This window comes from Rattus norvegicus, chromosome 17 (assembly GCF_036323735.1).
Source record: "Rattus norvegicus strain BN/NHsdMcwi chromosome 17, GRCr8, whole genome shotgun sequence".
Classification (NCBI taxonomy): Eukaryota; Metazoa; Chordata; class Mammalia; order Rodentia; family Muridae; genus Rattus; species Rattus norvegicus.
Window position 1 is genome coordinate 18,172,135 of NC_086035.1, and position 27,975 is coordinate 18,200,109.

Below are 27,975 nucleotides of genomic sequence, written 5' to 3' on the forward strand. Positions count from 1 at the left end.
CTTTAAATACCCAGGCTTAAAGGGCTGGGCAATGTAGTTGGTGGTGTCTCTGAGGCCTAGGGCTGAATTCCTAGCACCTAGGTGTGGTGGAGCTCAGCAAATGAAGACAGACAAGCATACTTTGAAGGTCAGTCTCAGTTACCTGCAGGATTTAAGGCCAGCCTGGTACACATGGGGAGATATATATATATATATATATATATATATATATATATATATATATATGTGTGTGTGTGTGTGTGTGTGTGTGTGTGTGTGTGTGTGTATACCCTAGCCATTTAAGCCCCATATATTACGTGCACACACACACATATATATACATACACACATATATGCTTACATATATATGCCAGAATATATTTCATAATCTATGATTGCTTTCAGATTCAACAACTTTACATGTGCTTATTTTGCTGATAGAACTTATTTTTAAGATGTGTGTGTGTTTAATTTAAAGACAGGACTAGCCCAGGCTGGCCTAGATCTTGAATCCACCCCTTTCATCTGTAATCCCAAGACTGGGATCGTAGATGTGACCACCAAGCCTGCCTTAAACAGTGCCTTGCAGACTTAGTGTATCACAAGATATCTGATCCCATCAAAAGGAGGATGCTGGCTGAGTGGGCCCTGGATGGGTAGATGGTGTTAGCCCAGCATATGCCTACTTTCCAATGCTTTGATCAGTTGGCAAGGGCCAAAGAGAGCCAAACTCACTCTTCAGGCTGAATGAATGGTTTACACTTTTTTTTTTTTTTTTTTTTTTTTGTGGTGGTGATGGTGACGTGTGCCATACCCAGAAGTAGAAAGACCTTGAAAAGAAAAGTCTTGAGCTAAGTGTGGCAGCAAACAACTGTGGTCTCACTCCAGGGGCCGAGGCAGGAAGAGGACTGTGAACTCTGGCCCAGCCTGGCCAGGCTATGGAGGAAGAGACTGTCTCCAAAAGTAAGGGGCTGGATGGCTTCGGAGCACTTCTGTTGTAAAGGACAAGTACTATTCCTACTTTGGGCAACTCACAGCTGCCTAGAAGTCTAGGTTCAGGAGAGCTGATGTCCTCTTCTGGCCTCCACAGGGACCTCCCCATCCCCAGCTCCAATGAATAAACGATAAAACAAATTTTATTTGTAAAGTTATAAGATGAAACAAGCACAATGGCTGGGCGAGGCTGAGGACCTGAGTTTCAGCTCAGAAGCTATGGAAGGGAAGGAGAGTGGTGACCTCAGAAGGTTGTTCTCTGTCCTCCACGTGTGCTTGATGGTGTTTGTACCTTCTGCCCACCCCTGTGCTATACACACACACAAGAAGTCAACATTTTAAACAGTCTCCTGGGGCTGAGGTGTGGCCCAGTGACAAAGTGCTTGCCTAGCATGATGGATTTAACCTTCCCTCCAAAATAAAGAACCTTGGTACCTTAGTATTGGCAGACTGAAATCTGGAACTGATAGAGATTTCTACTCCCAATGTTAATGATGAACCCAGTTCTCTAATATGGCTGATGGTTAGTAATTTATAGACGGTAAACTTGAACTGAGCCAGTAGACTACTTGTCTGTTGGGATGGAACCCATCATGCGTATTAGCATTTATAGTGATTAGTGTTAAGGGCCAGTGATTGGTATAGCATATCACATTAAACTTTTAGAGAATTCTGTTTCAGTGCATTGTTGTGGACAGAGGCTGTTTTACAGATTTATGAATGAGCATGACAAATGCTAGGACTAAAAACCTATAGGTTCTCAATAGATAGTTTTCTTTTTTTAAAAAAAAATTAGAGGGGTTGGGGATTTGGCTCAGTGGTAGAGCGCTTACCTAGGAAGCGCAAGGTCCTGGGTTCGGTCCCCAGCCCCGGAAAAAGAAAAAAAAATTAGGTTCATTCATTTTGGTTCATGAATATTTTGTGTACAGGTATGTATGTGCGCCACATGGGTGCCTCATGCTAGGCAAGCGCTCTACCACTGAGCTAAATCCCCAACCAGGAGCTGCTCTTAACCGCTGAGCTATCTCCTAGCCCCAGTAAAGGACTTAATCCCCACTGGTGATTCAATACCTGTCTTAAACATTAGGATGAAATTGGCATTGTAAATTTGGTCATTACTTCATCTGCTAGAGCTGAATTTCCATTAAACACGTAAAATATGCATACACTAAACACCTAAGTGATAATTCCAAGTCACCAATAATGCACCAGTGTCACATTAAGGAAATAAAAACACTTCCCCTTAGCCATTTAACCAAGAGCAAGTTCAGATTTGAATTCTCTCTGCCTGTTCCTTGTGTCTCCCCTTCTAACAAAGCCTTCTGCTCTGAACTCATTGAACTACGCCGAAGGCATCACATGGGGAAGAAATGGCACACTCTACAGAAATCTTTAACAGAGTTTTACAAGGGTTTAAGTCACCGGCTCCAGCTGTCCCTCACCTGACCCAGATAACAGTTTACAAACATCACTGTCTATCAACCAATACCCATGAATGGACATTCACTTTAGACGATTGCTTTTTAACTTCTGTATTTGCTGCCTTTAGCAATGATACACAAGCATTACTGTGGGTCGGGGGCAGGAGGAGTCCATGACTTAAGATTACAGCTATGTGCTAGCTTAGGTTGTAACAGTTATTACGTGGGAAAACCCAGGGCAAATGAAGTCGGTTGTTACATTGTTCTTTTAAAGGTGGGTTAAGCAAACAGGTTAGATACACACAGTAGCAAAGCTGCCTTCAGTGACCCCAAGGTGCATTATTAACTCCGGCTGTGAGGTCTGGCCGAAGTTCCAGCTCTTAGAATGTAAGCCATGTTTTCCTTTTAATGGATTGCCGCGAAAATATGCATCTCTTTCTATGGTTGTTTATTCTATTCATGATATTCTGCAGCCTAGCAGACACTAATATATGGTGTTGGGAAGAGGAACAATTTCATGGTATTTTGCAATCATCTGATAGGTAAAATTAATTAAAACTTGACTATAGTTAATTCATTCAGTCTTAGGTATTACTTTATTCCCCAAAGGTAGAGACCTTAGTAAGTTAATGAGAGTATAATGACGTATATCTTTAACTACTTCCCCATCACCATTGCCTTTTTTTTTTTTAAAGATTTATTTATTTATTATATATAAGTACACTGTAGCTGTCTTCAGATACACCAGAAGAGGGCATCAGATCTCTTTACAGATGGTTGTGAGCCACCATGTGGTTGCTGGGACTTGAACTCATGACCTCTGGAAGAGCAGTCGGGTGCTCTTAACTGCTGAGCCATCTCTCCAGCCCCACCATTGCCTTTCTTACCCTAATATCCAACACAGGAAACACACACACACACACATACACACACACACACACTAACATACACGTACACACATATACACACACACATATACACACTCACACACATACACACTCACACATGCACAGACACACACACTCACACACACAGACACTCACACACACACTCACACAAACATACTTACACACACACACACACACACACACACACACACACACTGCTCTTTATACTGCTTTTTTGCTTATTTACTTTTTGAGACCAGGCTTCACTATGTAGCCCATGCTGGCCCTAAATTTCTTAATCTTTCTGTTTATACCTCCCATGTGCTGGAATTATAGTTGCATACCGTCAGACTGGCTTCTTTTTATCTTTCTATTTAATGAGGTTCATAGTAGTAATTATTACATGAAAATGGGTGCAGAACCTCACAGTGATGTCATAATAATCTGAAATGGAAATAATTTTCTTGAATAGACATTATAGTCCAGACCTTATTTTTCTGTTTAGAGGGTAAAATAAATACATAAAACGTCAAAATTTCCTGTACTTGCCATCTCTGAATATTCTATTGACTGGAGCTTTTTTACTTTTTGAAAAATAAACAAAGACTAATTTTCAGTCCAGGTTGGGGTTAGAGGAAACTGTATTTCACGTGTAATTAGTGGCTATTCTTCGCTTGTTTGCTGATTTGTAATTGATGAATGGTTACCATGTTAAATGGGAGAATAGAACAAATGTTAGCTGGGTCTCTATTGGCAGAGAGACCAGGGCAGTAATCGTTTTTCCATGAATTGAGACATATTGTTTGTTCTGCCTCTAAAACCCAGTCTAGATATAACGTGGACTTCTTGGGTGTCACAGTTTTCTGCAATGAACCAACCACACAAATATGAGAGTTGTATTTTTTTCCTCTCTAAATAAATATGCAGGAAATGAATTAAATAACTGAGATCAAGCCTAAACGGGATATGGACTTTTTTCATGAACCCTCAAATTCTATGTTTCTTTTCTTTCTTTCTTTTTCTCTTCTTTCTATTTTTTTTTTTTTTTTACTTTTGTCTGACTTCGGTCAAGTTCTTTGACATAACCTTTCCTTTATTTCTTCATTCTTTCCTGTCTTTGAGAGATAGGTTCTTGCTGAGCAACCCACAGTCCTCCCATCTTGTCTCGAAGGTAAGGTCCGGTCTGATGTTGCTTCTTCTCACCGCTTGGCTGTGGGGATTCTCCCTTCTAGGAAACAGATGCTAGCCTATGCTGGAGACTTGATTCTGCTGGGATGAGAAGGAGAGCTGTAATGAACAGTTCTGCTTGTTCAGTAGTTTTGGGGGACAAGAACATACCTGGAGAGTGTAGGCAGATTGGGAGGGGAGGATACTGAAGACGAGGACATGAATTCCCTTGATCATCTTCGGTGACTTGTCTCAGGGATGAAGGTTCTACACAGACTGTACCAAGAGGCTACTGAAGGGGCTTTGATGTGCTAAAAGGTACTATAAGTTCAAAGGTACTGTAAGTTTTATTAATTTGATTTCAATAGTGATTTGAATTGTACACTTTGGGGGTGGGCTGGTGCAAAAGTTCATGGAGATTGCTTTCGGTAGCTGATTTCTGGTTGGTACTGAGCGCTTTCGGTCTGTACAGCTATTGTAAGCAGAACCATGTTTCCGTTGAGGTAAATATTCATTCTGTTTGCAGATGAGGAAAGAGAAGCTTTGAAAGAAGATCAGTAATCTCCCCAAGGCCACACAGCTAGTAAGTGACAGATTTAAACAATCTATTTGATTTTATAGTTATACACTTTAGAACACTGTTCTCTAATAGAACATTAAGTCGACGATTTTTTTCATAAGCGATTCTTTTTAATCATTTATTTATTTCATGGAAAAACTGGCTTATAGTCCTTCCTGGCTTTGAATGCCCAACTCCATATCCACCCTCTTCCTCTTCATCCCCCCCCTCCCCCCCAAAGACAGTTCTCTGTGTAGCCCTGGCTGTCCTGGAACTTGTTTTGTAGGCCGGGCTGGCCTTGAAGTCACAGAGATCAACCTGCATTTGACTCCTGAATGCTGGGATCAAAGGCGTGTGTCACCAGCCAAACCGATACCCTTAATGGTACCTCTTAAAGTTTCTTGGTTTCCATATAGTCCATTGAAATGACTAGGCTGGATCACATGACCACACAGACCTTTTGTCTAATGCCTGCATCTTTGACACCGTTTATTCAGCCTTTGAGGGTACAGTGTTTAATTACCTTCCAAACTATAATACTAACTGAAGCAAATATGTTTACTAGGAATGTATGAGTCATCCTTAATGTGTGTTGATTGCATAGGTTATAATTGCAATCATTTACTACGTTTCTTGTATACCAGGAAATCTATTAGTGCTCTACACAGATGACTGACCGCACTAGCTCCCCACAACTTTATAAGGTGGATTTTAAAGCTCCTAGCTGGTAGTCATCCAAGGTCAAGTCTGTAAGTAGTGAAGGAACTCAGACTGCAAACACCGTGCGCGTTGATAACAAAGCTCTTATATGATTAATGAAACAGTAACGAAGTTGTATTTTTTGCTTTTGTTGAGACAGTATCTCACTATGAAGCTGAGGCTAACCTCTAACTAGTGCCAAATGCCAATCAGAAGCCAAATGCCTTTTCTACTTGTTTTAGGCCTAGGGATCACGGCCACTGTTAATTTTAAAAGCGTTTTTTTTTCTCTCATATTGTGACAAATTATCGTTCTTTGATTTTTACTGTTTACTTCCATTCCGCTTATAATTGATGAATGGGAGATTACAGTTTTCACGTCGAGTGCCATTCTGAATCTAAACCGCCAACTGCCGCCAAATGACCGGGGCTTTGTGCCTCTGCGGAGCTCCGCGGGTGTCCTTCCGCCGCAGCCTTCCTTTCCGAGAATCCGCGCTCTTGCCAGAAAAACTATATTTCCCAGAGGCACCAGCGACAGAGAGCGCGGGCTCGGCCAACCCTTCCTTCCTTTGCCCATCCCCCCACATCGTCGCAGCGTGATGACGCAGACGCGTCGGTCGCTGAGGAGTGACGGTGTTCTGGCTCGCGACCGCGGCGGCCGCCTCAACAGCGGTAATAGGCGCAAGAGCGGCGGCGACGACGACTGCAGGGACGACGACGGCGGCGGCGGCGGCGGCGGCGGCGGGGCGGGCGCAGCGCGCACAGGGGAGGGGTTGGCGGGCGGCGCCGGCGGCCTGGACTGCGGCAGCGACGGCCAGGGCCGCTGAAGAGGAGCCTCCAGCAGCGGGCGGTCGAGCTAGGCCTCAGCGGTGCCCGGAGCTGCTCGCGCCGGCCTCGGCGGGAGATCTCCATAGAGACGGTGACAAACACAAACGCGGGGGTCCGCACGCGGCCGGCGGTCCTCAGCCAGCTCACGGCCTTCAGCCGCCGCCACTGCCTTCCTCGCCGCGCGAACTCTCATTTCCCGCTCGCTCCCTCGCGGTTCTCGCTGTGTCTGTGTGTCGCCTAGGGCCGGGCGGGGGAGGCCCTCAGGCCGCCGCCTCTGCCTCTCCCGCCCGGGAGCGGTAGTGGGAGGTCGCCCAGGCTCCGCCATGGCCTCAGGAGCCGGAGGCATAGGAGGGGGCGGCGGCGGCGGCAAGATCCGGACGCGTCGTTGCCACCAGGGGCCGGTGAAGCCTTACCAGCAGGGGCGACCCCAACACCAGGTACGGGACCAGCACGCCGCCAGGACTGGGCGGCTCCGGGTAGCCGCTCTGGGGGGCGGTGCGAGGCCCCGGCGCCCCACGTGGAGGGGACCAGAGGGCCTGAGACAGGGCCGGGGTGGCGACGGGAAGTGGGTAGAGCCTGGCCAGGCCTGGCGTCGCACACGTGGGGTGCGAGCGGCCTCTCCCAGCCCTCCCGCCCAGGGGCTTTCCCCGGCGGGCGCAGGGCGGGAAAAGAAATTCCAGGCTTCTGATACTCCGGCTTCTTTTTTGGCGGGTTTTGGGGTTTTGATGGTATTACTCACGACCTCGCGAGGGAACAAGGGAAAGATGTGGCAACAGGCCTATCCGCTGGCAGGCTTTTTCTTTCTGATGTTCCCGGGTTTAGGGTGCGTGGGGAGGTTAATCTGCCACCGGGGCCGGGAGAGACTTGGGGAGGGGGCGCTGTTACCCGGATAGTGGATTAATTCCGTTTTAGCCATATTTAATCTTAAATGATAGTGATAGTTCAGTCCCCTCGTCTGCCTGCTTGGCCTTTCCAGATCTGAACACACTGGTTTAGCTTCTCGTCCTTTCCTCTTTTAACTGAGTTATAGTTATGTGGCACTGAGGCGTTTTGAAAGTCCCTCGCCGCTCTTACGTCTGGTCTCTGATGCGCGATTCTTCCCTCTCCTCTCCACCCCGCTCTGTATTCTGAAGACCAGAATCAGCCATTCTCTACAGTTCACCAGAGATCAACTCTTATCTTATACACCAAATATTTTTTAATACTGGGCATTTTCTAGAAGTGTAAGGTATTTTGGACTCTCTAGGAGTGTTGGTAATCTTATAGGTTAAGCCACCGTATGCCTTCTTAGGGTGTTTATAAAAATGTCGATTTCTGTTGTAAATGAGATATTCGGTTCAGAAAAAAATTTGAGTTTTTAGAAATTGTGAGAATTAAAATGTTAAAAATCCACTTTAACAAAGCCACTTTTACAGGGCCTCGTGTACTAAAGTAGGAAGTGTGTATTTTAAGCTTATTGAAGAAGGGCTAGTAAATAACTTGTTGCGTATTCGTAAATGTAGATTTTTCTTGTTTTATCCTGGCTAGTGCTAAAATTGAATACTTAGCGTTTTTGTTTGGTAATGTTAAATTATATCACTTTCGGGATTTTAAAAAGTAAAGATAGGTAAAATTTTGAATAGTAAAAGCTGTGGTTTATATACTGAGAAGTTATTTGTCCTTGGTTGGAAGCCTTGGCATATTACCATTTTCCCTAGATGTGTGCAGAATGCTGAGGCGCCAGGGGTATTATTCCCAAGCAGATTTTTAAGACGAAGATTTCCCAAGCCTGGCCATTTTACTTTACCTGACACTGTACAGTGGACATTAAGACAAACATACTTTTCTCCTAAGAGTAACGAATCACCTGAATGCTTGTTAAAGGAAAATGAAAACAATTTGAGCAGAGAAATGGATGGCTTGGCTAGAGTTTAGAAAGAAGTCAATATTGTGATATTATGATAGAGTTTAGAAGGAAACAAAAGTTATGATCACAACTTATTTTAAAATGTATTTAGATAAAAAAACTAATTTGAGAGAGAAGTTGAGCCAACTAAAGCCCAATGTGTTTTAGAGCTGATCCAGATTTCAGGTTGTATAGTTTTAGGGCTCAGTAGTTAAGCTGTAACTTATGTAATGTTAGCTTCTTGCCTCAGTCATTTAAAAAGTAAATACATCTTTGACCTGGAATTAAAGATAACTTTCTTGATTTGCTGATTTAATATTGGCAGAATCAACCGAAGAAAAGTATTCGGGATTATATTAAAGAATACAGCTCAGTGTTTGTTTCTGTCTTAAAGTAACTAGTCTTACCTGGAACTTAGTGGATGTCATTGTCCTCTACTAGCAGAGCTCGTCAGCTGGTTTTTTCAGCAGCTGCTGAGTCATCTTGGGTATAGTGAGGAGCTTCATGACATGGCATGTTTCATACTGATGTTTGATAAGTGTCCAGATCTCTGAGCAGAATAAAACCTTTGGTTGTGTAGTAGAAGGTTAGAAGAAGTAAGCAGTGGTGCTATTGGTGGATGCAGGGCAGCAAATGTCTGGCCAAAGAGCTACTGCAGTCACACAGTAGTACCTGTGGCTCCTGTCTCATGTTCAGCTGACTTCTGATTTCCTGTTTTGACTTCTGGTTTAGGTCTTCTGGGAAATGTCTAAACTTTAGCATTTTTCTACTTTTAAGTTTTCTTTTAAAAAAAGCTACCTTGTTTGAAGTTGTCGAACTAGAAAGATACTGTCTTGATCAACCAAATAAAAGTAACAGTTGAGTGTAGAGATAGCTGGATATAGAGGTGCATACCTGAGATCACAGCTGCTAAGAGGCCGAGGCCAGCCTGAACTGTAGGCTGTCTTCAAGAAGTGTAGAAGTAAGAGAGGATGCTGGATGGTTATTTTCACCTACCCCGTTAGCCAGGTACTTTTTAGCTTTTTTTTTTTTTTAAGACAGGGTCCTTCTGTGTGGCTCAGGCTGACCTTAAACCTGAGACCTTCCTGCTTAGATCTCTTGCTTACTTAACCCAGATACTTTTAAAAAACGCATAATTTTCTAGTTGGGAGTTCTTTTCTCCTGTTTAGTCTCCTTTCCTATGTCCATTGTGTGTAGCAAGGCTGCTTTTTTTTTTTTTTTTTTTTTTTTTGGTTCTTTTTTTCGGAGCTGGGGACCGAACCCAGGGCCTTGCGCTTCCTAGGTAAGCGCTCTACCACTGAGCTAAATCCCCAGCCCGGCTGCTTTTTTCCTAATAGATACCACATACACTTGAGCTCCTGAGCAAAACTTACTTCTGGAAGAATCTGTTGCCACATCCTGGTGAGACAGACCCATTTGCTTTTGTCCCTCCCCTCCTTTGGTGCTCCCCTGGCTTGGAGCAAAGGGATCTACTTTTCATCCTTACAGAAACAGGGGTGGCTGATAGCCTGACCATCCTGGTTTAAATCAGTGACTGCGCTCAACTGTTTAAAAGCTGGGGAGGGAAGGAGTTCTCTTCCATCAATATTTTACATCAAGGGTTGATGAATCTTTTATGAAGAAACAAAGCTCTTTTGAGGCTCTGTAGCTGCAGTTTTTTTTTTTTTTCTTTTCTTTTCTTTTCTTTTTTTTTTCGGAGCTGGGGACCGAACCCAGGGCCTTGCGCTTGCTAGGCAAGCGCTCTACTGCTGAGCTAAATCCCCAACCCCGAGCTGCAGTTTTTTTTTAAAAAGGATTATTGGCAAATATTAAAACCATTTTTAGCTTTAAGGTCAGGTCAAAGACTAGATTGGCCCACAGTCACTGGAATCGTAGAACCCGGTTTGTGATAGGATACTTTTTGTTTATTTTGGTACTTGATTTTTTTTTTTTTGATCCAAATAAGTGTGTCCTGGCTAACACTTGATGGCTAAAGAGTATTCTCAGCTTTGAAAAGAGTAGTAATATTTCTCAATATTTTACTCATTCCAGATACTAAATAATTTTACTTTTTGTATCTTAGATACTTAATGCTTTTGGTAGATATAGAAATGTTTTAAAAACATTCTGATGAAATCACAGTAAGTTTGAATCCCTGTTCTGCCTGAGGAGTTGATGATGAAAAATTCTACTTAATTTTGTCATCTGTAAATGGAAGATTAAATGGTATAAAACTGTCAGATGGTATAGTTAGAACTCATTTGAAGTTGTGATTAAATAGAGCCTTGACTTTAACATTTCTTAATGGTCTGTGCATTTGCTGTCTTTTAGAATTAGCATTTTGTTTTTGTTTTCTTCCTCTGGTTACTCAAGTCTTTTCCAAACTCATTCTAAACTTAAGGTCTTTGTTTATTTACCAAGTGAAAAATCAAACTAAAGTGATCTAAACTATTGATGGATGGGAGATTCCTTCCCTTCCCTACCTTGTTAAACAGTTGAATGTGGTCACTGACTTAAGCAGGGAAGGGATAGGTTATCAGCCATCCTGTTTTCTAAGAAGGTAGATTGATTAACTTAGACCCAAACTAGAAAACCTAGTACCAAAACTTTATTATACAATTTGACATAAGTCTACCTTTATCACAATTTTTAAAAAGACCTTGTTTTTTTCTTGAGAAGTACCAGTCACTTAAGTATGTAGGTAGAAAAGTTCTGAATTGATGAATAGAAAGTGGATGCCCCCTCCCCCTCCTGCCCCCTCCCACTGGCTGGCTGGCTTGGTTGCTGGCTTGCTTAAGGTGAGAGATCCCAGCATGTTATCTTACCACTTAACACTTTTTCTTACCAGGTTTTTAATATGACAGCCAAAAAAAAAGCTCCATTTATGTCTCTGTTTCCTGGAAAATCCTAATGATATAAGTGTCTTAGCTTGAAGTAAAATGAAGTCTTTGGTCAGATGCTTCTAAAGATAGCCATCTTATTAGGTGCGGGATATTGGGAACATTGCAATAATTCTGTATTTTCAACTTTTACATTTTTTTTTCTTTTTTTTTAAAGAGTTATTTATTTTATGTAATGAGTACAGTGTTGCTATCTTCAGATACCAGAAGAGAGCATCAGATCCCATTACAGATGGTTGTGAGCCACCATGTGCTTGCTGAGAATTGAATTCAGGACCTCTGGAAGAGCAGTCAGTGCTCTTAACCGCTGAGCCATCTCTCCAAGCCCCCAACTTTTATATTTCTGATCTAGAGCTTCCTTTAATATGTCCCCAGCTATTCTGGAACTTGCTAAATAAATAGCTCAAGGTGGCCTTGTACTGGAATTCTGCCTGTGCTCAAAAAGCAAGAAGGCATATTTGTAGTCTTGATGTCAGACAGTTTATTATCAGAAAGGGGTACGAGAACACCTTTCTCACCTATAAGTATTTCTATTTATTTGATTGTGCTTCATCTTTTTATAGTGTGGCTTGAGAAATTCTTAGTCTCAGTATTAAAATGTGAGATGAGATAGTTCTTAGCGGGGGTTAACTACTATGGACTTTTAATGGGTTGTACTTGTTACATTTTAAAGTTTTTTTTAAATTCCTTTTTCAAAAATCTTGCTTTTACTGTTTTCATATATGTGAGTCTGTGCTTGTGCACGTGTGCATGCATTTGTGTTGGTGCCTGTGAAGATCAGAAGAGTGTTAGAGCCTCTGGAGCTGGAGTTACAGGCAGTTTTGAGTACCTGACAAACTGCTGGAACTGAACCTGAGCCTTCTGAGAGCACTCACTGAGCCATCCAGGCCCTATTTTTATTTTTGAGGCAGGGTCTTCCTATAGCCTAATCTGGCTTGAACTTACTATGTAGTCCAAGCTGGTCTTGATCTTTAGATCTTTGTACCTCAGCTCCTGAGTGCTGGGAGTGCTAGAATTAGCAAGCATATGAATGTTACAGTGCCCAGGCAGTGTTTTAAGTTTTGAAGGAGGTTAAAAGAGGCTACTTGGAAGTATTTAATTCTTTAGCCAGAAAGATATTTTTAAGTGACTGGGTAAGTTTAACAGTTTATAAAATATGACAGTGTCTAAGCTTTGCAGCTTAATTTCAGATTATCAAAATTAGACTTAGTATAAATGTCTTTAGAATACTTAATTTCTTCCCATATGAAATAACCCAGTATTTATGTTTCAGTGAGGCAGCTTTAAAAAAAAGAGACTAAAAAAAACCTTTGGGTGAAAAAAGAATCTAGTGACTGCACAGGCACTAAGTGAGTAGGAGGACGAAGGGGCCTGCAAGAATGAGGTATTAATGTAATAAAGGGGTCTGACCAGTGGAAATCAAAACGGTGGAATATTTTGGAAGAGTAAGGCCTGGTAGACAAAATCTGGTGCTAGACTTAGTTTTTATCATGGTCAGTGAGCCAGTGAAGTTAAAATGAAAGATTGTAGAATCGAATGCTATTTAATAAGGATAATGTGAAACGAGTTGAGCGAACCTAAGTAGAATGGAGTAGAGAAACAAGATAAAGACCTGGAGAAGAGACTTGTGTGTGAAGAAGCAGGGCTGAGTGAGGAGTCAGCTAAATTGGGAAGTTGCCTTTTGGTGAAAAGAAAGTAAATATAGGATAAATGGTTCTCCCTCCACCCGCAGAGTCTCTTGTGATCTAAGGTTGAGTAGAATATGAAATACTGTGTTCCTCACTGCTGTGATTTGTATATGGGATTGGATTAATTATTTGTAATATCTTTTACCAAGTGAAGGAACTAACCGTCAAGGCAAAAATCTAGTGGATTATAGTTTAAGTTTGAGAATTTTCTCCTTTCATCTTCAATTTAACTTCATTATTTTTAATTACTTAGTGTAGACTTTGCTTGTGCTACAGATAAAATCACAGTTATATTTTTGATGCACTGAGTTTTGCATGGGGGCATTTGCCTTTTATTTAGTTGGCTTTGTCATCAGTGTAGAGGGAGGTTCTGTTTATTCTGCTTTAAGATGATTTTTCATGTCTGAGGGGAAGAGATATATGGTAGAAATTGTTAAAATTGATAAAGCCAGAAGCCTTAAATTCAGAAAATACTTGTGTTTTTGTTGAAACTTATGTTTCATGTATTTGGATGGTGGTTCTTTGCAATTTTAAGAGTTTTTATTTTAAAGCATTCCCACATTGTCCTCCTTTCTAGGAAAACTCCTTAGTGAAAACATGGAGAAGTTTCCTCTTTTCCTAGCTCTCTTCTTGAGGGTCTTATGTAGCTGAGGCTGGCTTCTAATTCCTGATCTTCATTCTCCATGTATGTCTATGTAACATGTGTGTCGTGTGCCCTTGGAGGCCACCTCAGGGAAGCAAGGGCTCTACGCAGAAGGGAGTGATTGCCCTAGGCTGGAAGTTTCAGTTCTGAAGAAAAACTTTCATTCTTGTTTAGTGTAGAAGTTGATTTGGTTAAGTAGGAGTTACTTTGTGTTTTCTCTTTTTTGTAATTTAACATTTTTCTTTTGTAGAATTCTAAAGTGTCCTTATGCTGTAGCCTTTCCTGTCCTTCAACTGGCCCTTTCCCTTCCATCCTTATGCTAAGCTTACTGGTGAGCACCACTGTGCCCAGCTAGTAAAGCATTCCTCCATCAACTTTGATCCATTTCTATGAAGACCTGAAGAACTCTCTGGCATGGAGCCGTCTTCCTCCATAAGAATACTTTTTTCTGGGGTTGGGGATTTAGCTCAGTGGTAGAGCGCTTGCCTAGGAAGCTCAAGGCCCTGGGTTCGGTCCCCAGCTCCGAAAAAAAGAACCAAAAAAAAAAATAATTTTTTCTCTTTTCTGGTTCCTTTCACCCCTCTCCCATTTCTCTCAGGTCTCAGGGAGGCCAGACTGGAATCTAGCTCCTGGTCTTTATTCTCAGCTTTTCATTAGTGGCTGACAGTTGATGTGTACATTTTTGGAATATGTCTGATTTTATTTACATACTATAGGAGGGGTTTTCCTGAAATGTATTTTGGTTAGTGTGTTTCTCTCTCTCTCTCTCTCTCTCTCTCTCTCTCTCTCTTTTCCTTTGTTTTCTGTTTTTTTCAAGACAGAGTTTCTCTATGTACTCTGGCTGCCCTGAAACTTGATTAGTAGACCAACCAGACTGGCCTAGAGCTTACAGAGATCTGCTTGCCTCTGCCACTCAACTGGTGGGACTAAAGGTGTGCTCTGCCTCAGCCGACACTGCCACAACCACTGCCCGGCTCTGAAATGTATCTTAATTCCTGTCATACGCATCTGATTTCCTAATACCTTCAAATAGAGTGGCTATCTAACTTGATCATGTATCAATCTCTTGGGAGGAGGAGGAGGGCTTAAAGCAGCTAACGTTCATGCTTTAGCATTATGGAGGACTTGAGGTTTTTGCTCATCCTGTAGCTAATGGCTGTAGTTAGAACATGTTAGACCAGAGTTCATGTTTCTTCTTTTTTTTAAAGATTTATTTATTTATTTATTTATTTAAAGTACACCGTGGCTGTCTTCAAACACAGCAGAAGAGGGCATCAGATCTCATTATAGGTGGTTGTGAGCCACAATGTGATTGCTGGGATTTGAACTCAGGATCTCTGGAAGAACAGTCAGTGCTCTTAACTGCTGACCCTTCTCTCTAGCCCCATTTTTTCTTTATGATTTGCAGTCATTCAACCTAAGAGTTATGTTTGGTTGCTGAAATTTAAGGATGTATATTTTAATGGCCTCAGGTCAGTTGGTGTCTCATCCTTCTCTTATTCTTTGAGGTGTCATTCATTGTGAGTCCTGTTGTGCTGAGGCTAGATAAGCTGGCAAATGTCTCTCAGTCTCTGTCTCTCTCTGACTCTCTCTCTCTTTCTTCCTCTCTCTCTGTGTGTATTGTTTTTTGTGGCAGAGTTTCCTATGTGGAGACCTGACTGTCCTAGAGCTGACTAGGCTGGCCTTAAACTCACAGAGATCCACCTGCCTCTGCCTCAGAACTGCTGGGATTAAAGGTGTGCACTATTACTGCCTGACTGGCTTTCAGTTTTGTTTTCTGATCTTCCAGGTATTATGTGACAGGCAAAAATGCCATTTCTAAGAACAGTATAGTTTATTTTGTAAGTACTTTTAAGTCTTTTGCAGTAGGAGGAGGGTGATAGCTGTTACTCTGTCTGCTTTATAAACATTAGGCTCATGTCCATAGTCATTTCTATCTAAAGTAATTAATACTGTGTATTGAGATATACAAAAAGGGAAAAATGAATTTGTGTTCTTTAGAATGAATATTCTAGAACCATTGGCTTTAATATGTTTGATAGTTTACCATATAGATTTATATTTTTGTTTGGAGAAGATAGAAGAATTTTGTTAAACTTATTGATTGTTATTTATACCTTTCCCAATAAAGCAATTCCCTTTAGTAGTCAAGAGTCTGTTTCAGAAAGATCTCCCATTTTTTCTCTTGAGAGAAATTTTAAAGCCTTAATTGTTTTGGACTTGCTTCCAAAGTAGAGTTACCTATTACTCCTTGACTTTAATTTCTTTTTTAATCTAAGCCTCCTTTTCCTTTCTGTGATTCTCTGAAGCCTAATTAATGCTGTTTCATGAGTGAAATTTATGCCTGAAATTGAGTACCATATCCCAGCTTGTTTGTGCTAGCTCTTTCCCTTATCAGTAGAATTAGCACGTTTCTGTGATACTTTAAGAAGGACTTTCATGTTATTTCATTTGATATTTATCATTGTTCCAATGGGCAATAGTAGGCGGGATGTTCTTAGAGTAAATCAGGAGACTCTGGTATTCAAGTTCTGCCATAGGTTCCAGGATGCCATGGCTCATGTTAGTAATCTGTTCTGAATACACATAGACATGCTTGAATTTTAGGATGCTACTTAGTGGCATTGCATTGTCTTGTCTTCATCCATGCCTATTTTTGTTTGTTTGTTTTTTTGAATGGAACTGTGAGATTGGACTATGTTCCTGTCTCTTCATTCATAAAGTGCCTTATTCTTACTACGTAAGATGATTCTGAGTATTCAGTTGACCAATATGTGACAATTACTTAGAAGAGTGCCCAGATTCTCGCTACAGTGGCAGTGAATGTCAGCTGCAGCATTATACCAAATTGTTTTTTCCTTTAGTTTTGCCATGATAAAGCTAATTTTTAAGGGAAAGACTTTATAAGATTTTATCACTAAATGAAGTCTTAGATTATTTTTTGAGTTTGATTTATGTTGGATTAGTTATCTTTCCTATTTTATAGGGGATTTCTCTTAGTTTTCTTGGCTTAATTTTTTTTTTAACTTTTATAATGCTGAAGAATCTAAACCCAAGGCTTCAAGCTTGAGAAGCAGGCAGTCCACCAGCTGCACTACCATATTTGTAGTTCTTTGGTCTTCCTTAAAGAATGTGACACGGGGTTGGGGATTTAGCTCAGTGGTAGAGTGCTTGAAGAAGAAAAAAAAAGAATGTGACACAAAATAATTATTGAAATGGTTTATAGTGTGTCTTTAATGTACTGTCTATTGCCAAATCTAGATCTTGGTTAGTTGATGATTCATTAAAAACAGTGTAATGGGGTTGGGGATTTAGCTCAGTGGTAGAGCGCTTGCCTAGGAAGCGCAAGGCCCTGGGTTCGGTCCCCAGCTCCGAAAAAAAAAAAGAACAACAAAAAAAAAAAAAACAAAAAAACAGTGTAATGTCAAACTGAATCTTAGTAAATTTTGTTAGAAACACTTGTGTTTTCTTGGTGTGACTTTAAGTACTTACAAAGATAAATTTTCTAAAATGGTCTTATGTATGTTTTCTCCAACAGGGCATTCTTAGCAGGGTTACAGAATCTGTTAAGAATATTGTACCAGGGTGGCTACAGAGATACTTCAACAAGAGTGAAAATGCCTGTAGCTGTTCAGTAAATGCAGATGAAGTTCCACGTTGGCCGGAAAATAGAGAAGATGAGCGTGAGATTTATGTGGATGAGAACACAAACACTGATGACGGGAGAACCACCCCTGAGCCCACAGGCAGTAACACAGAAGGTAAATAGTGTGGGTTACAAAGCATAGATCTTTTTTCTAGTTTAAATATCTTTATATTACCTGAGTATGCATACCCACTGAGTGGTATGCAGATCCTGTATGGAACATAGGGAATCAGGTTCACACTGAGCATGTTACTCAGTAGTCTTTTAAAATAGTATTTTGTGTGTATATGCACATGGGCTAGCATGCCACAGTGTTATGTGTGGATATCAAAGGACAACTGTGTGGTAGAGTCAGTCCTCTTTTTCTCCTTTTACATGAGTTCCCAGGCATTGAACTCAGGACATTAGGCTTGCAGTCCCCTTTATCTGCTGTGGTTTTTCACAGATGGAGTTAAAATGTTTTTTGAATAAATAACTGACATACATGTGTGACTTGTTAGTGTTGATGTAGTTAGTAATGTATATTCCTATCTAGCTGGCCTGTAAGGATAAATAGTAAAGTGGGCTTGAAAGAATGGTTACTTAAGCAGAGCCAGGTGAATTTTTTGAGTTTAAAGAGAATTCTGTCTTAACCCTCCCCTCCACCTCCACCACCCCTAAAACCACACATCATAGGATTGCCCATAGGCTAGGCTACTGTGGTGGGGGCATTTTCCTAGTTAAGGTTCCCTTTTCTCAGATGACTCCATCTTGGGTCAGGTTGACATACCAGAGCACTGTAGAAGTACTCAGTTTCACATAGTCTGAAATTTTGCTGTCTTTTATTAGGATAACTTGAATTTAGATACGTCTACTTTTCATGTTACCAGCAACACCATTGAGGCTTTATTTAATTTGGTAGATCTCTAAGGAGATTGCCTCCATTGTTTCCTGGCTGTCTAAACAGGCTTTCTGTTTTTTGATAAGAAATTTCTGGTGAGCACTAGTAGTAGAAGCGCCATTACCAGGTTGATGATCTTACTTGTAAGGATTAAAAGTAACCTGTGTTTCTGATTTTATATATGTCAAATTAATGTGTGTATGTGTTCATGAACACAGTGGAATTAATTGGAACTTATATTTTATTAAATTACTAAATTTCTTGGTAGAGTGTTTATGACATGTGAATTGTATATATTTGCAAATTTTAAATGCAAATTATTAGGTAAAAACTAGATGATGTTACAGTGTAGTTAATATTTCCTCTAAATGTTGGTAAGATTTCGGGGTTGGGGATTTAGCTCAGTGGTAGAGCGCTTGCTTAGGAAGCGCAAGGCCCTGGGTTCGGTCCCCAGCTCCGAAAAAAAGAACCAAAAAAAAAAAAAATGTTGGTAAGATTTCATACATAGTAGTCCAATAAGGAAAACCTCAAGGATGTCTATGTGTCCACTGAGATAAGGTTTCAGGCCACTATGATAAGGATAGAACCTAGGCCTTTGCAGATGCTAGGCAAGCACTCTAACATTGAGCCGTATCTCTAGCCATTTAGAAGCAAGTAGACAGCTTTCTGATTCCTATTTCAAACCTCAACCTCATTGTTTCCTCTCCTTCACTTCTTAGATTTGATCTTGCTCCTATCTTAATCCTGTCAGTCCAAGATAGTTCTTACAATCCTTCCTGCTCTTACTCAGGCGTTTATTATTTGATTCTGCAGTCAGTGTGTGTGGAGTCAAGTACCACTGATAACTTTTTTACAAAGGTGAATATAGACCTTACTAGATAGAGCCAAAAATCTGTTTGCATTTATTAATGTGAAATATTTAAATGTAAGGTATTTTCAAAATAATCTTAAAAATATTGCTGTTCAGTTAGTGTCGAAATGTAGGAAGCTAAAAGTAGCTTACATGTGGCAGTCCTGAATGTGTATTAAATTTGAAGTTTTGCAAATTTATTAATAGTAAAAACAGAGCTCGAGAGTATTGAACATTCAAGTAGCCCAGCAACAACAGAATCATGGCCATTTCAAGTTTGTTCTTACAGCATTCTATCCACGTACCTCCTTGAGTTGACTTGTGTATGTGTTGTATGAGTGTGTACTTGTTTGGTTGGGTAAATGCATGAGCAGATGAGAGGTCAGTGTGTGTCTTTAAATTGCTCTTTACCATTTTTTAAAAAAGAGATTAGATTGGTTGGTTGGTTAGCAAACCCTAGGAATAGATCCCCTTTGTCTCTTGTCTCCCCAGTGGGGTTACACCTCACTCAGCTTTTTATATGGGTACTAGGGATCCGGATTCAGATTTTCATGTTTGCACTGTGAGCACAGTTACCATTTGAGCCATCTACCTAATCTTGGCTCTTAGTGTTGGTAAGATTTAACCCACTGGGTTAGTAAAATAAACTAAAAACAAAAACCTCAATAATGTACATGTCTGTGAGAATTCAGGCCACTAAGAGCATATATAGTAAAGTATAGTAAAATATAGATATAGTGGCATATATAGTAAAGGAGTCAGCAGTGAATTATACTTCTGGGCAGCTGTCTGATTTTTTTTTTTTTTTTTTTTTTTTTTTTTTACTGTCATGATTTATAGTTCTTTTAGAAACATCATTGATGACCGATGTGAATTTGTAAGTCATAGGGTTATCCATCCTGTAACTTTGGTGTGGAAGGGAAAGAGCCATTTTAAACAGCAAAAATGACTTAGGCTAGATGTAGATCTGCTCACGCTCTAATGGTCCTGTTGCCTTTACCTACCGGACACAGTTCTGGATTCAGCCACCAGGAAAGCCAGAGCACAAACAAAACAGTTATGAGTAGTTTAACTTCTACGATTTGTGTTCATATGCACATTATCTTATTGCGTTTATGTGCACACATGCCAGTCCACAGGTGGAGGAAAACTGTTAGAAATTAGTCTCCTCCTTCCACCATTGTGTCCTGGGGATTAAACTCAGGTTTGTCAGGCACAGTGCCTTAATCCACTGAACCATCTCATCTGCCCTGAATGTGTCTTTGGGTGCAAATACTCTATTTTAACTCATTCTAACAGTGCTTTTTACCCATCCCATTCTCTAATCCTTGCTTCAGTGTGGACTGTGGCATGTGTGCACACATAAATGCAATAAGATAACGTGCATATGAATACAGATTGTAGAGAAGTTGAAATATAACTGTTGAGTTGGTTTTGGCTTTCTTGATTGCTGAATCCAGAGCCTTATGCATGTTAGACAAGTGTTCTATCACTAAGCTATATCCCATCCTGTTTAATTTTTAGATATTATTTTGGTTTTGGTTTTTTGAGACAGGGTTTCTCTGTAGCCCTTGTCTTTACTTTGTAGACCAGGCTGGCCTTGAACTCAGAGATCTGCCTGTCTGCCTCCTGAGTACTGGGACTAAAAGTTGTGCCTCTACATCTGGCTTTTTAGTTACTTTTTGTTGTGCTGGGTGTTGCTTATGCCAGACAAGTTTTTGTGATACTTAAGTGTCAATACAAGTAGCTTTCTAAGTTTTAACTAATTTTTTCTTAACATGTTTTTGTAACATTGTATTTAATTCAATTTAGATATTCTTCCAGATTGTTTTTGTGTCTTTGTGATTAAACCCAAGGCATTCCTTGCATGCTAGGGACACGTTCTTCACAGTGAGCCCCAAAATGAGAGAGAGAGAGAGAGAGAGAGAGAGAGAGAACAACCTCTCCTTTTTTCCTGAGGGTTTTTTTTTTCCCCCACTTTTAAACAATTTCATCATTGTCATGCTTAGTATACCTTATTGTTTTGGAGAAAGATTGTTTGAATTGTGGTAAAGTATTCAATACATAGGAAATAATTGATCAGTTTTAAATGTGTAGTTCATTGTGTTTAAGTATACAGACTTCTTTTGCGGATACTATCTTGGAACTTTATCTTACAAAGCTGAAAGTCTCCATAGAACAAAACCTTCTCACTACCTCTCCCTTGGTTTGGTACCTGGCATATTGTTCCAACTAGAATTTCAGTACTGGATCTCACATATTCCAGTTTATCTTATAGAACAAGATTGACCTTGAATTCTGAACCTCCTGAGTGTAGGAAGTTAGATGTGTGCTATACCACACAAAAGGATTGAATCCTTTTGTATGCTAGATAAGTGCTTTATCAACTGACACCCCCTCCCCCCCCGTTTTTCTGGTGCTGTTTTCCATAGTTCATGTGTTGTTCCCCCCACCCACCCCCCAAGTTCTGTACTTGTTTATATTGGTTTGGTCTTAGTTAATTCCATTCTGGTTGGAACCTTAGATAATACAATAAGGTTGGGACCTTAAACATGATTCTATAGTTCTTGAAGATATACAGGAAGCTGGTTAGAGAGATTCTGGAAAAGATTAATAACATGAAGTTGGTAGGTAAATAATATGGGGATGTATTCTTAAAAGCATAGTATTTAAAAATGCGGGCAAGTTCAGGAATATCTCTGTCATTACAGAGAAGAGGGGAGCTTTCTTGAAATCAGTGGGCATGAAAATGACATCTTATTTGAGAGGAAAATGAGAGTGTACTTAAGTTATTTTAGAACATAATAAGCACTAACTAGCCTTTTAGAAAACAGTAAAGCTTAATACTTCACTCTTGTATCCTCATTGACTGCTGCATCCTAGCTAGAGGAAAGAAAGATTAGTATTAGATTGTGACAGTGGCCTCACTCAAGAAAATACAAACATTATGGATAGATTTAGTCAGCTGGGGGAAAAATAGTTGTATTTCAGCTCTCATACAAAACATTGTCCTGAGTGATAAGAAGTCTTGTCTCATTAAGGAAGTTTGTTACTTGCTTTGTGGTCCAGACTGGCATTGGAAATGCAACTGTGGTAAAGACTTACTGTGTTAATGCATTGCCTTTTCTTGGTTTTATTTGTAATGTTAACTCTTCTTTTAAGAACCATCAACCACCAGTACTGCTTCAAATTATCCAGATGTATTAACAAGACCTTCTCTTCATCGGAGTCATCTGAATTTCTCCGTGTTAGAATCCCCTGCTTTGCACTGTCAGCCATCCACGTCCTCTGCATTCCCAATCGGCAGTTCTGGATTTTCCCTTGTGAAGGAGATTAAAGATTCTACCTCTCAGCATGATGATGATAACATCTCAACTACCAGTGGGTTCTCTTCAAGAGCTTCTGAGAAAGGTACTCTTGCTATCAGGTAGTAAGTTTTGTTTGTCAGCAAGAATAAATCTCTCAACTCCTCCCTGCCACCCCCCAAGGTCTTCGTAACCATAACTGGCCTAGAACTTGCTCTGTAGACTAAGCTGTCCTTGAACTGATAGGCATCTGCCTGCTAAATACTATAAGGAATTAGAGACCACCCTAATTTAGGTGTTTTTTAAATTTTTTAATTATTTTTTGTTGTTTTTAGATTTATTTTTATGTGTATGTGTTTGCCTGCAAGAGCTTTTGCACATCATAGGTGTGTCATATATGTGTATGTACCCAAAGAAATCAGAGGAGGGCATGGGATTTCCTATTATTGGAATTCTAAGTAGTTGTGGGTGGATGCTGGGAACTGAATCCAGCATCTCTACATGAGTACTTCTTAATTGCTGAGCCATCTTTCCAGCCCTCCTTTGGTATTATTTGTTTGTTTGCTTTTGTTTTTTTTTTTTTTTTTTTTTTGGGTTCTTTTTTTCGGAGCTGGGGACCGAACCCAGGGCCTTGCACTTCCTAGGTAAGCGCTCTACCACTGAGCTAAATCCCCAGCCCCATTTGCTTTTGTTTTTAAAGACAGGGTTTCTCTGTGTAGCCCTGACTGACCTAGAACTCACTCTGTAGACCAGGCTGGCCTCAAACTCACAGACCCTCCCGCCTCTCCTCCCAAGCACTGGGATTAAGGGTGTGTCTCCACTGCCCATCTTTCAATTTTAGTTTTTAACTTTGATTTTCATTTATAAATATATGATAAAAATCTGGGCCTTAGGGTCTTAAAATTGGCACTATTACATACAACAAATTACAAATTTTTGTTTTAGATATAGCTGTTTCAAAGAACACTTCCCTGCCACCTTTGTGGTCCCCCGAAGCAGAGCGTTCTCATTCACTCTCACAGCATACTGCCATCAGCTCCAAAAAACCAGCATTCAACTTGTCTGCCTTTGGAACACTTTCCACCGTGAGTACTGACTATAGTGGGTATGTATTATCACAGATGTTAAGTATTTTTGCATATAATTTGTCACTGTGTTTCTATGCAGTCACTTGGGAATTCTTCAATTCTTAAAACAAGTCAACTTGGAGACTCTCCTTTTTATCCTGGCAAAACAACATATGGTGGGGCAGCTGCTGCTGTAAGACAGAATAAAGTACGAAGTACACCTTACCAGGTTAGTTTGAGTAGGATTGTTGATAAACTTTCCCATTACTAGATACTGACTACTAATATCCAAGACTTGAATGAATTATACAAATCTTGAATTGTATAAATCTTACGAATTTAGAACCCTGAGGCTTTTAAAAATTTAGGATATGTGAACATTTTAATTGCAGTGAACATACTGATTATTAAATGTGTGTGTGTGTTTAGGCAGTATGATAATTTCACTTTTTAAAATTTGGTAAAAATTACACATAGTAGTTGCCTTAATTTTATCATATTTGAATTGTTTAAAGCAGTATTGTCACTACTGCTATTCAAATTATGAAGACATTTTCATCGTAATAAAACATCTTAGATATTCTTAGCATCAATGTTTATAGTCATTCCCTAGGAACCATTTGCCTGTCTGTATTTTAGGACTTTTTCTGTAATGTTAAGTGAATTTAGTTATACAGTATGTAGCCTTTTGAATTGAGCTGATGTGATTGATATATTTGCTGTGACTGACTTAGTCTTCACACTTTAATTCCTTTCTGTTGCTGATATTAAGCTGTAGTTTATTATTGAAAGGATACTGGGTTATTTTCAGTTTTAGCATTTATTTCAACTCTCTTGGACATAGATTCAGGAGTTAATTAAGATTGTTCATCACAAAGCTAAGTGTATGACAACAAGACAGGCATTTTCTGGTGTAAGTACCACCTTGTTACCTGCACTATCACCACAGCTGCCCCACACTTGGAATTGTCAGGTTTTGTTTTAGTCATTCTAATAGGATCACAGTGGTAATTTCAACTTAGGGTTTTCAGTGGATTGTCCTCAATAACTAATGATGTTGAAGTCTTTATGTTTTTATGTTTCAGAGTTTTTTATTTTTCTTGTTTTAGTTATTTACTTGTTTGTTTCCAGACAGGGTTTCTCTGTGTAACAGCCCTGGCTGTCCTGGATTTGCTTTGTAGACCAGGCTGGCCTTGAACTCAAATAGATCTGCCTGTCTCTGCCTTCTGAGTATATGATTAAAGGCATGTGGCACCACTCCTGGCCCAGAAGTTTTTTATAATTTTTTAAATTTTACAAATCTTGTTCATTAAAAAAATTGGGTTGTGTTCTTGATGAATTTTAGGGATTACTTTTTATGGTCTAGTTATATAATTTTTAATGAGATGTGTGTTTTATAGGTGATTAGTTGGTATATTTTATTTTTCTTCTGTTTTATGCTTTTAGTATCTTTTGTAAGACATCCTATATATAATTCAGTGTCACAGTAGTTTTGTAGAAATTTCATAGTTTTTTATGTTTTTTTTTTCTTTTCTATTTTTCGGAGCTGGGGACCGAACCTAGGGCCTTGCGCTTGGTAGGCAAGCGCTCTGCCACTGAGCTAAATCCCCAACCCCAGTTTTTTATGTTTTAATTTAGAGCTGTCATTTATGTTGGTTTTGTGTCTGGTATGAGGTGTGAATCAACATCGATCTGTTGTACATTTGAGCATTGCTGTACCAGTTGTTGCACACCCCTCCATTGTGTTCAGTTGTACAGAGTCAGTTTCACACATTGTTCTTTTCTGCTTACCTTCAATATCTTTCTTTATTCTGATACTTTGTTTTGAGCACTCTGTTGGTGTAGTTCTTGGAATTTCATAAAAATGGAGAACATGTTGATTTTTGCAGTGGCTATTGGGATTTTAATGGTGATTACAAGATAAAATGGAGGAAAATTTATATGACAAATTAAGTTTTCTAATCCAAGAAGATGGTGTATCTGTCCATTTATTTAGGAGCTTTTAAGATTTTTTTCATTATTGTTTTATAGTATATAATATGTGGACCTTGAATTAGTATTTCCTGTGGCTTGATATTGGTCAAGAATAGATAGAATTATTTGTTCGGTATACCTAATTCATTTGAAATACGTCCCAGCCAAGAAACATGTTTAATTCTATCAAACATGTAAGAAATGAATTTCACAGTTTCATACAGTACAAGAGGAGGGAACTTTTCACAACATATTTATGAAAAGAGCAGAGATATTTCAAGAAAGCTCTAGGCTAACATTTCTCATTAATAGTAGGCATCTTTGGGGCTGGGGATTTAGCTCAGTCGTAGAGCGCTTACCTAGGAAGCGTAAGGCCCTGGGTTCGGTCCCCAGCTCCGAAAAAAAGAACCAAAAAAAAAAAAAAAAAAAAAAGTAGGCATCTTTTGACCAGAGATATATTTGTAAGTTAGTTCAAATCCTATCTCATGATGGTCAAGTGGAGTTTGTCTTAGGAATGCAACATTTGCCTAGTATTTAGAAATGAATGTAATCTGTCTTTTTCAGAAGAGATAGAAAAAAACATATGAAACATTTGACAAAAATCCTTCATCTTTGATAAGAATTTTCATCTACTAGATAACCTCACCCAATACTGAACATCTGTGTAATCTGTGTAAATCCTTAGACAAGATCTGGCTTTTTGATGAAAGGCTGAATGCTGTCCCTCTGAGATTAGGAAAATAATATGATTACCTCACTGCTATCCCTCCTTAAAATCAGGCTGCAGTTTCTTCTAGTCAGTTCAGGAGGTGTAAAAATATACCAAGCCTAAATATTGGAAAAGAAGTACAACAGTATTTTCAGTCAGGATAGTGTGCTTACATTCCTTTCTAAGAGCTGCCATAACTAAGCTTATCAAGGATATAAGCTAGAAGGCTGGTATGTGAACTCACTCGTGTATATTAGCAGAGTTAAAAATTGAACAACTCTTAAAGAAGTATCATTTGGTGGTTTGAGGTAGTATTTTTCGAGGAAGGAGCTATTGTGAACTATGTTTTTTTTAACCTGGAAGGTAGGAAGGTCTATTTCAAATATGAATTAAGCTTACTGAACAGATAAAGATTGTTCAGACTGTTTATAATTAACAAATGGCACAAAATACTTAAGTGTTAATCTTGAGATAGTATTGCTGGACTGTTTCTGACATGTCAGCTTCTGAATAATGACACAGAAACTTATATTTATCAATGAAAGTTTAGGTCTTAGCTTAGGCTGTTTCCCAACTTGCTTAATTAGCCCAGTTTATTTTAATCCACATTGTGCCACATGGCCTGCTACTCTCATTCAGTCCCAGCACCTGTTCTTTATACCTACACTGGCAAAAATTCCTGCTGGCCTCTAAATTCTTCCGCCAGAGTTCCTATCTCTGCCTGAACGTCCTGCCTTTCCTTACCTGCCTATCTATAGGCTGTTTAGCTCTTTATTAAGCCAATCATAGAGTGCCTTAAGCAGGAAGGAAGGACAGAGGTACACCTTCACACAGTGCACAAAAGATTGCCCCAACAGGGTAGGCTCTGTTCAAGGTTTTTGTGCTGACTGCTATAGAACATGAAATAAATTCCTGTATAAATTTTACTTATTCGTAAATTGGTGTGACTTTTATTTTATGATAACACTTTATACTTTAAAGACAGGAGATGCTATATGGAAGCTTTTGGAGAGGGCAAATGTAGAGAAAACATTAAAATGAGTATATGTGAAGGTTTGGTTTTGTTTTAGGCTGTAATTTGGTTTCCTTATTGACTAAAAAATATCTATTAATCTATTTCTGAGTGTGTATAAGAGTTTTGTTGGTTTGTTTAAAACTGGGCTTCACTATAACAGTTCTAGCTATCCTAGAACTCGCTCTGTAGATTAGGCTGACCTCGAACTCATGGCCTCTGGAGTGCTAGGATTAAAAGCACATGCCAATACCTCCTGACCGAGAGCTGTTCTGTTAAAGTAGAAAGGCTAATGTTGGAGTTTATACAGGTGGCTTATTCTAAAGGGGAAGCTGGATTATATTATGTTTGATAAACTTTTTAGTTAAAAGTTGAGCTTAGAGAGGATGTTATACATTTAGGTGATACAGATCTGTAAGCCATTCATAAAATAGTCTTTTCCTGCTGTCATTTTTTCTTAATGAGGATATTGAACAATTTTTAGTGCCAGATTATGCTTATCTGGTGTATCCTTACCTGGTGGGTATTTGTATTTGAAAGTTTCCTTGGTTTTGTTTCCACAATCATTAACACACACCGGGTTCTTAAGACTTTATTTATTTATTTATTTATTTTTTATTTTTTATTTTTTGGAGCTGGGGACCGAACCCAGGGCCTTGCGCTTGCTAGGCAAGTGTTCTACCACTGAGCTAAATCCCCAACCCCAAGACTTATATACAGTATCACAGCTCTTTGGAAAATTGGTTGTTGTATTTGACATAATTGAAAAACACTAAAGCAGTTATTGTGGTTCTTTTTTTTTTTTTTTTTTCTTCTTTTTTTTCGGAGCTGGGGACCGAAGCGCTTGGTAGGCAAGCGCTCTACCACTGAGCTAAATCCCCAACCCCTATTGTGGTTCTTTTAAA

General features: G+C 39.6%; 1 protein-coding gene across 2 annotated transcripts in view; it reads left to right on the plus strand.

Annotated features, from left to right (window-relative positions):
• The first annotated feature begins 6,299 nt into the window (after positions 1-6,299).
• Positions 6,300-27,975, plus strand: part of Nup153 (nucleoporin 153) — a 52,676-nt gene continuing 31,000 nt past the window's right edge. The window contains exons 1-5 of one of the 2 annotated variants that reach the window (XM_017600457.3): positions 6,300-6,969; positions 17,166-17,388; positions 22,166-22,414; positions 23,254-23,393; positions 23,476-23,604. In XM_017600457.3, coding sequence (XP_017455946.1) covers positions 6,856-6,969; positions 17,166-17,388; positions 22,166-22,414; positions 23,254-23,393; positions 23,476-23,604 — 855 coding nt within the window. In that variant the 5' untranslated portion in view covers positions 6,300-6,855. 2 annotated transcript variants of the gene reach the window in all.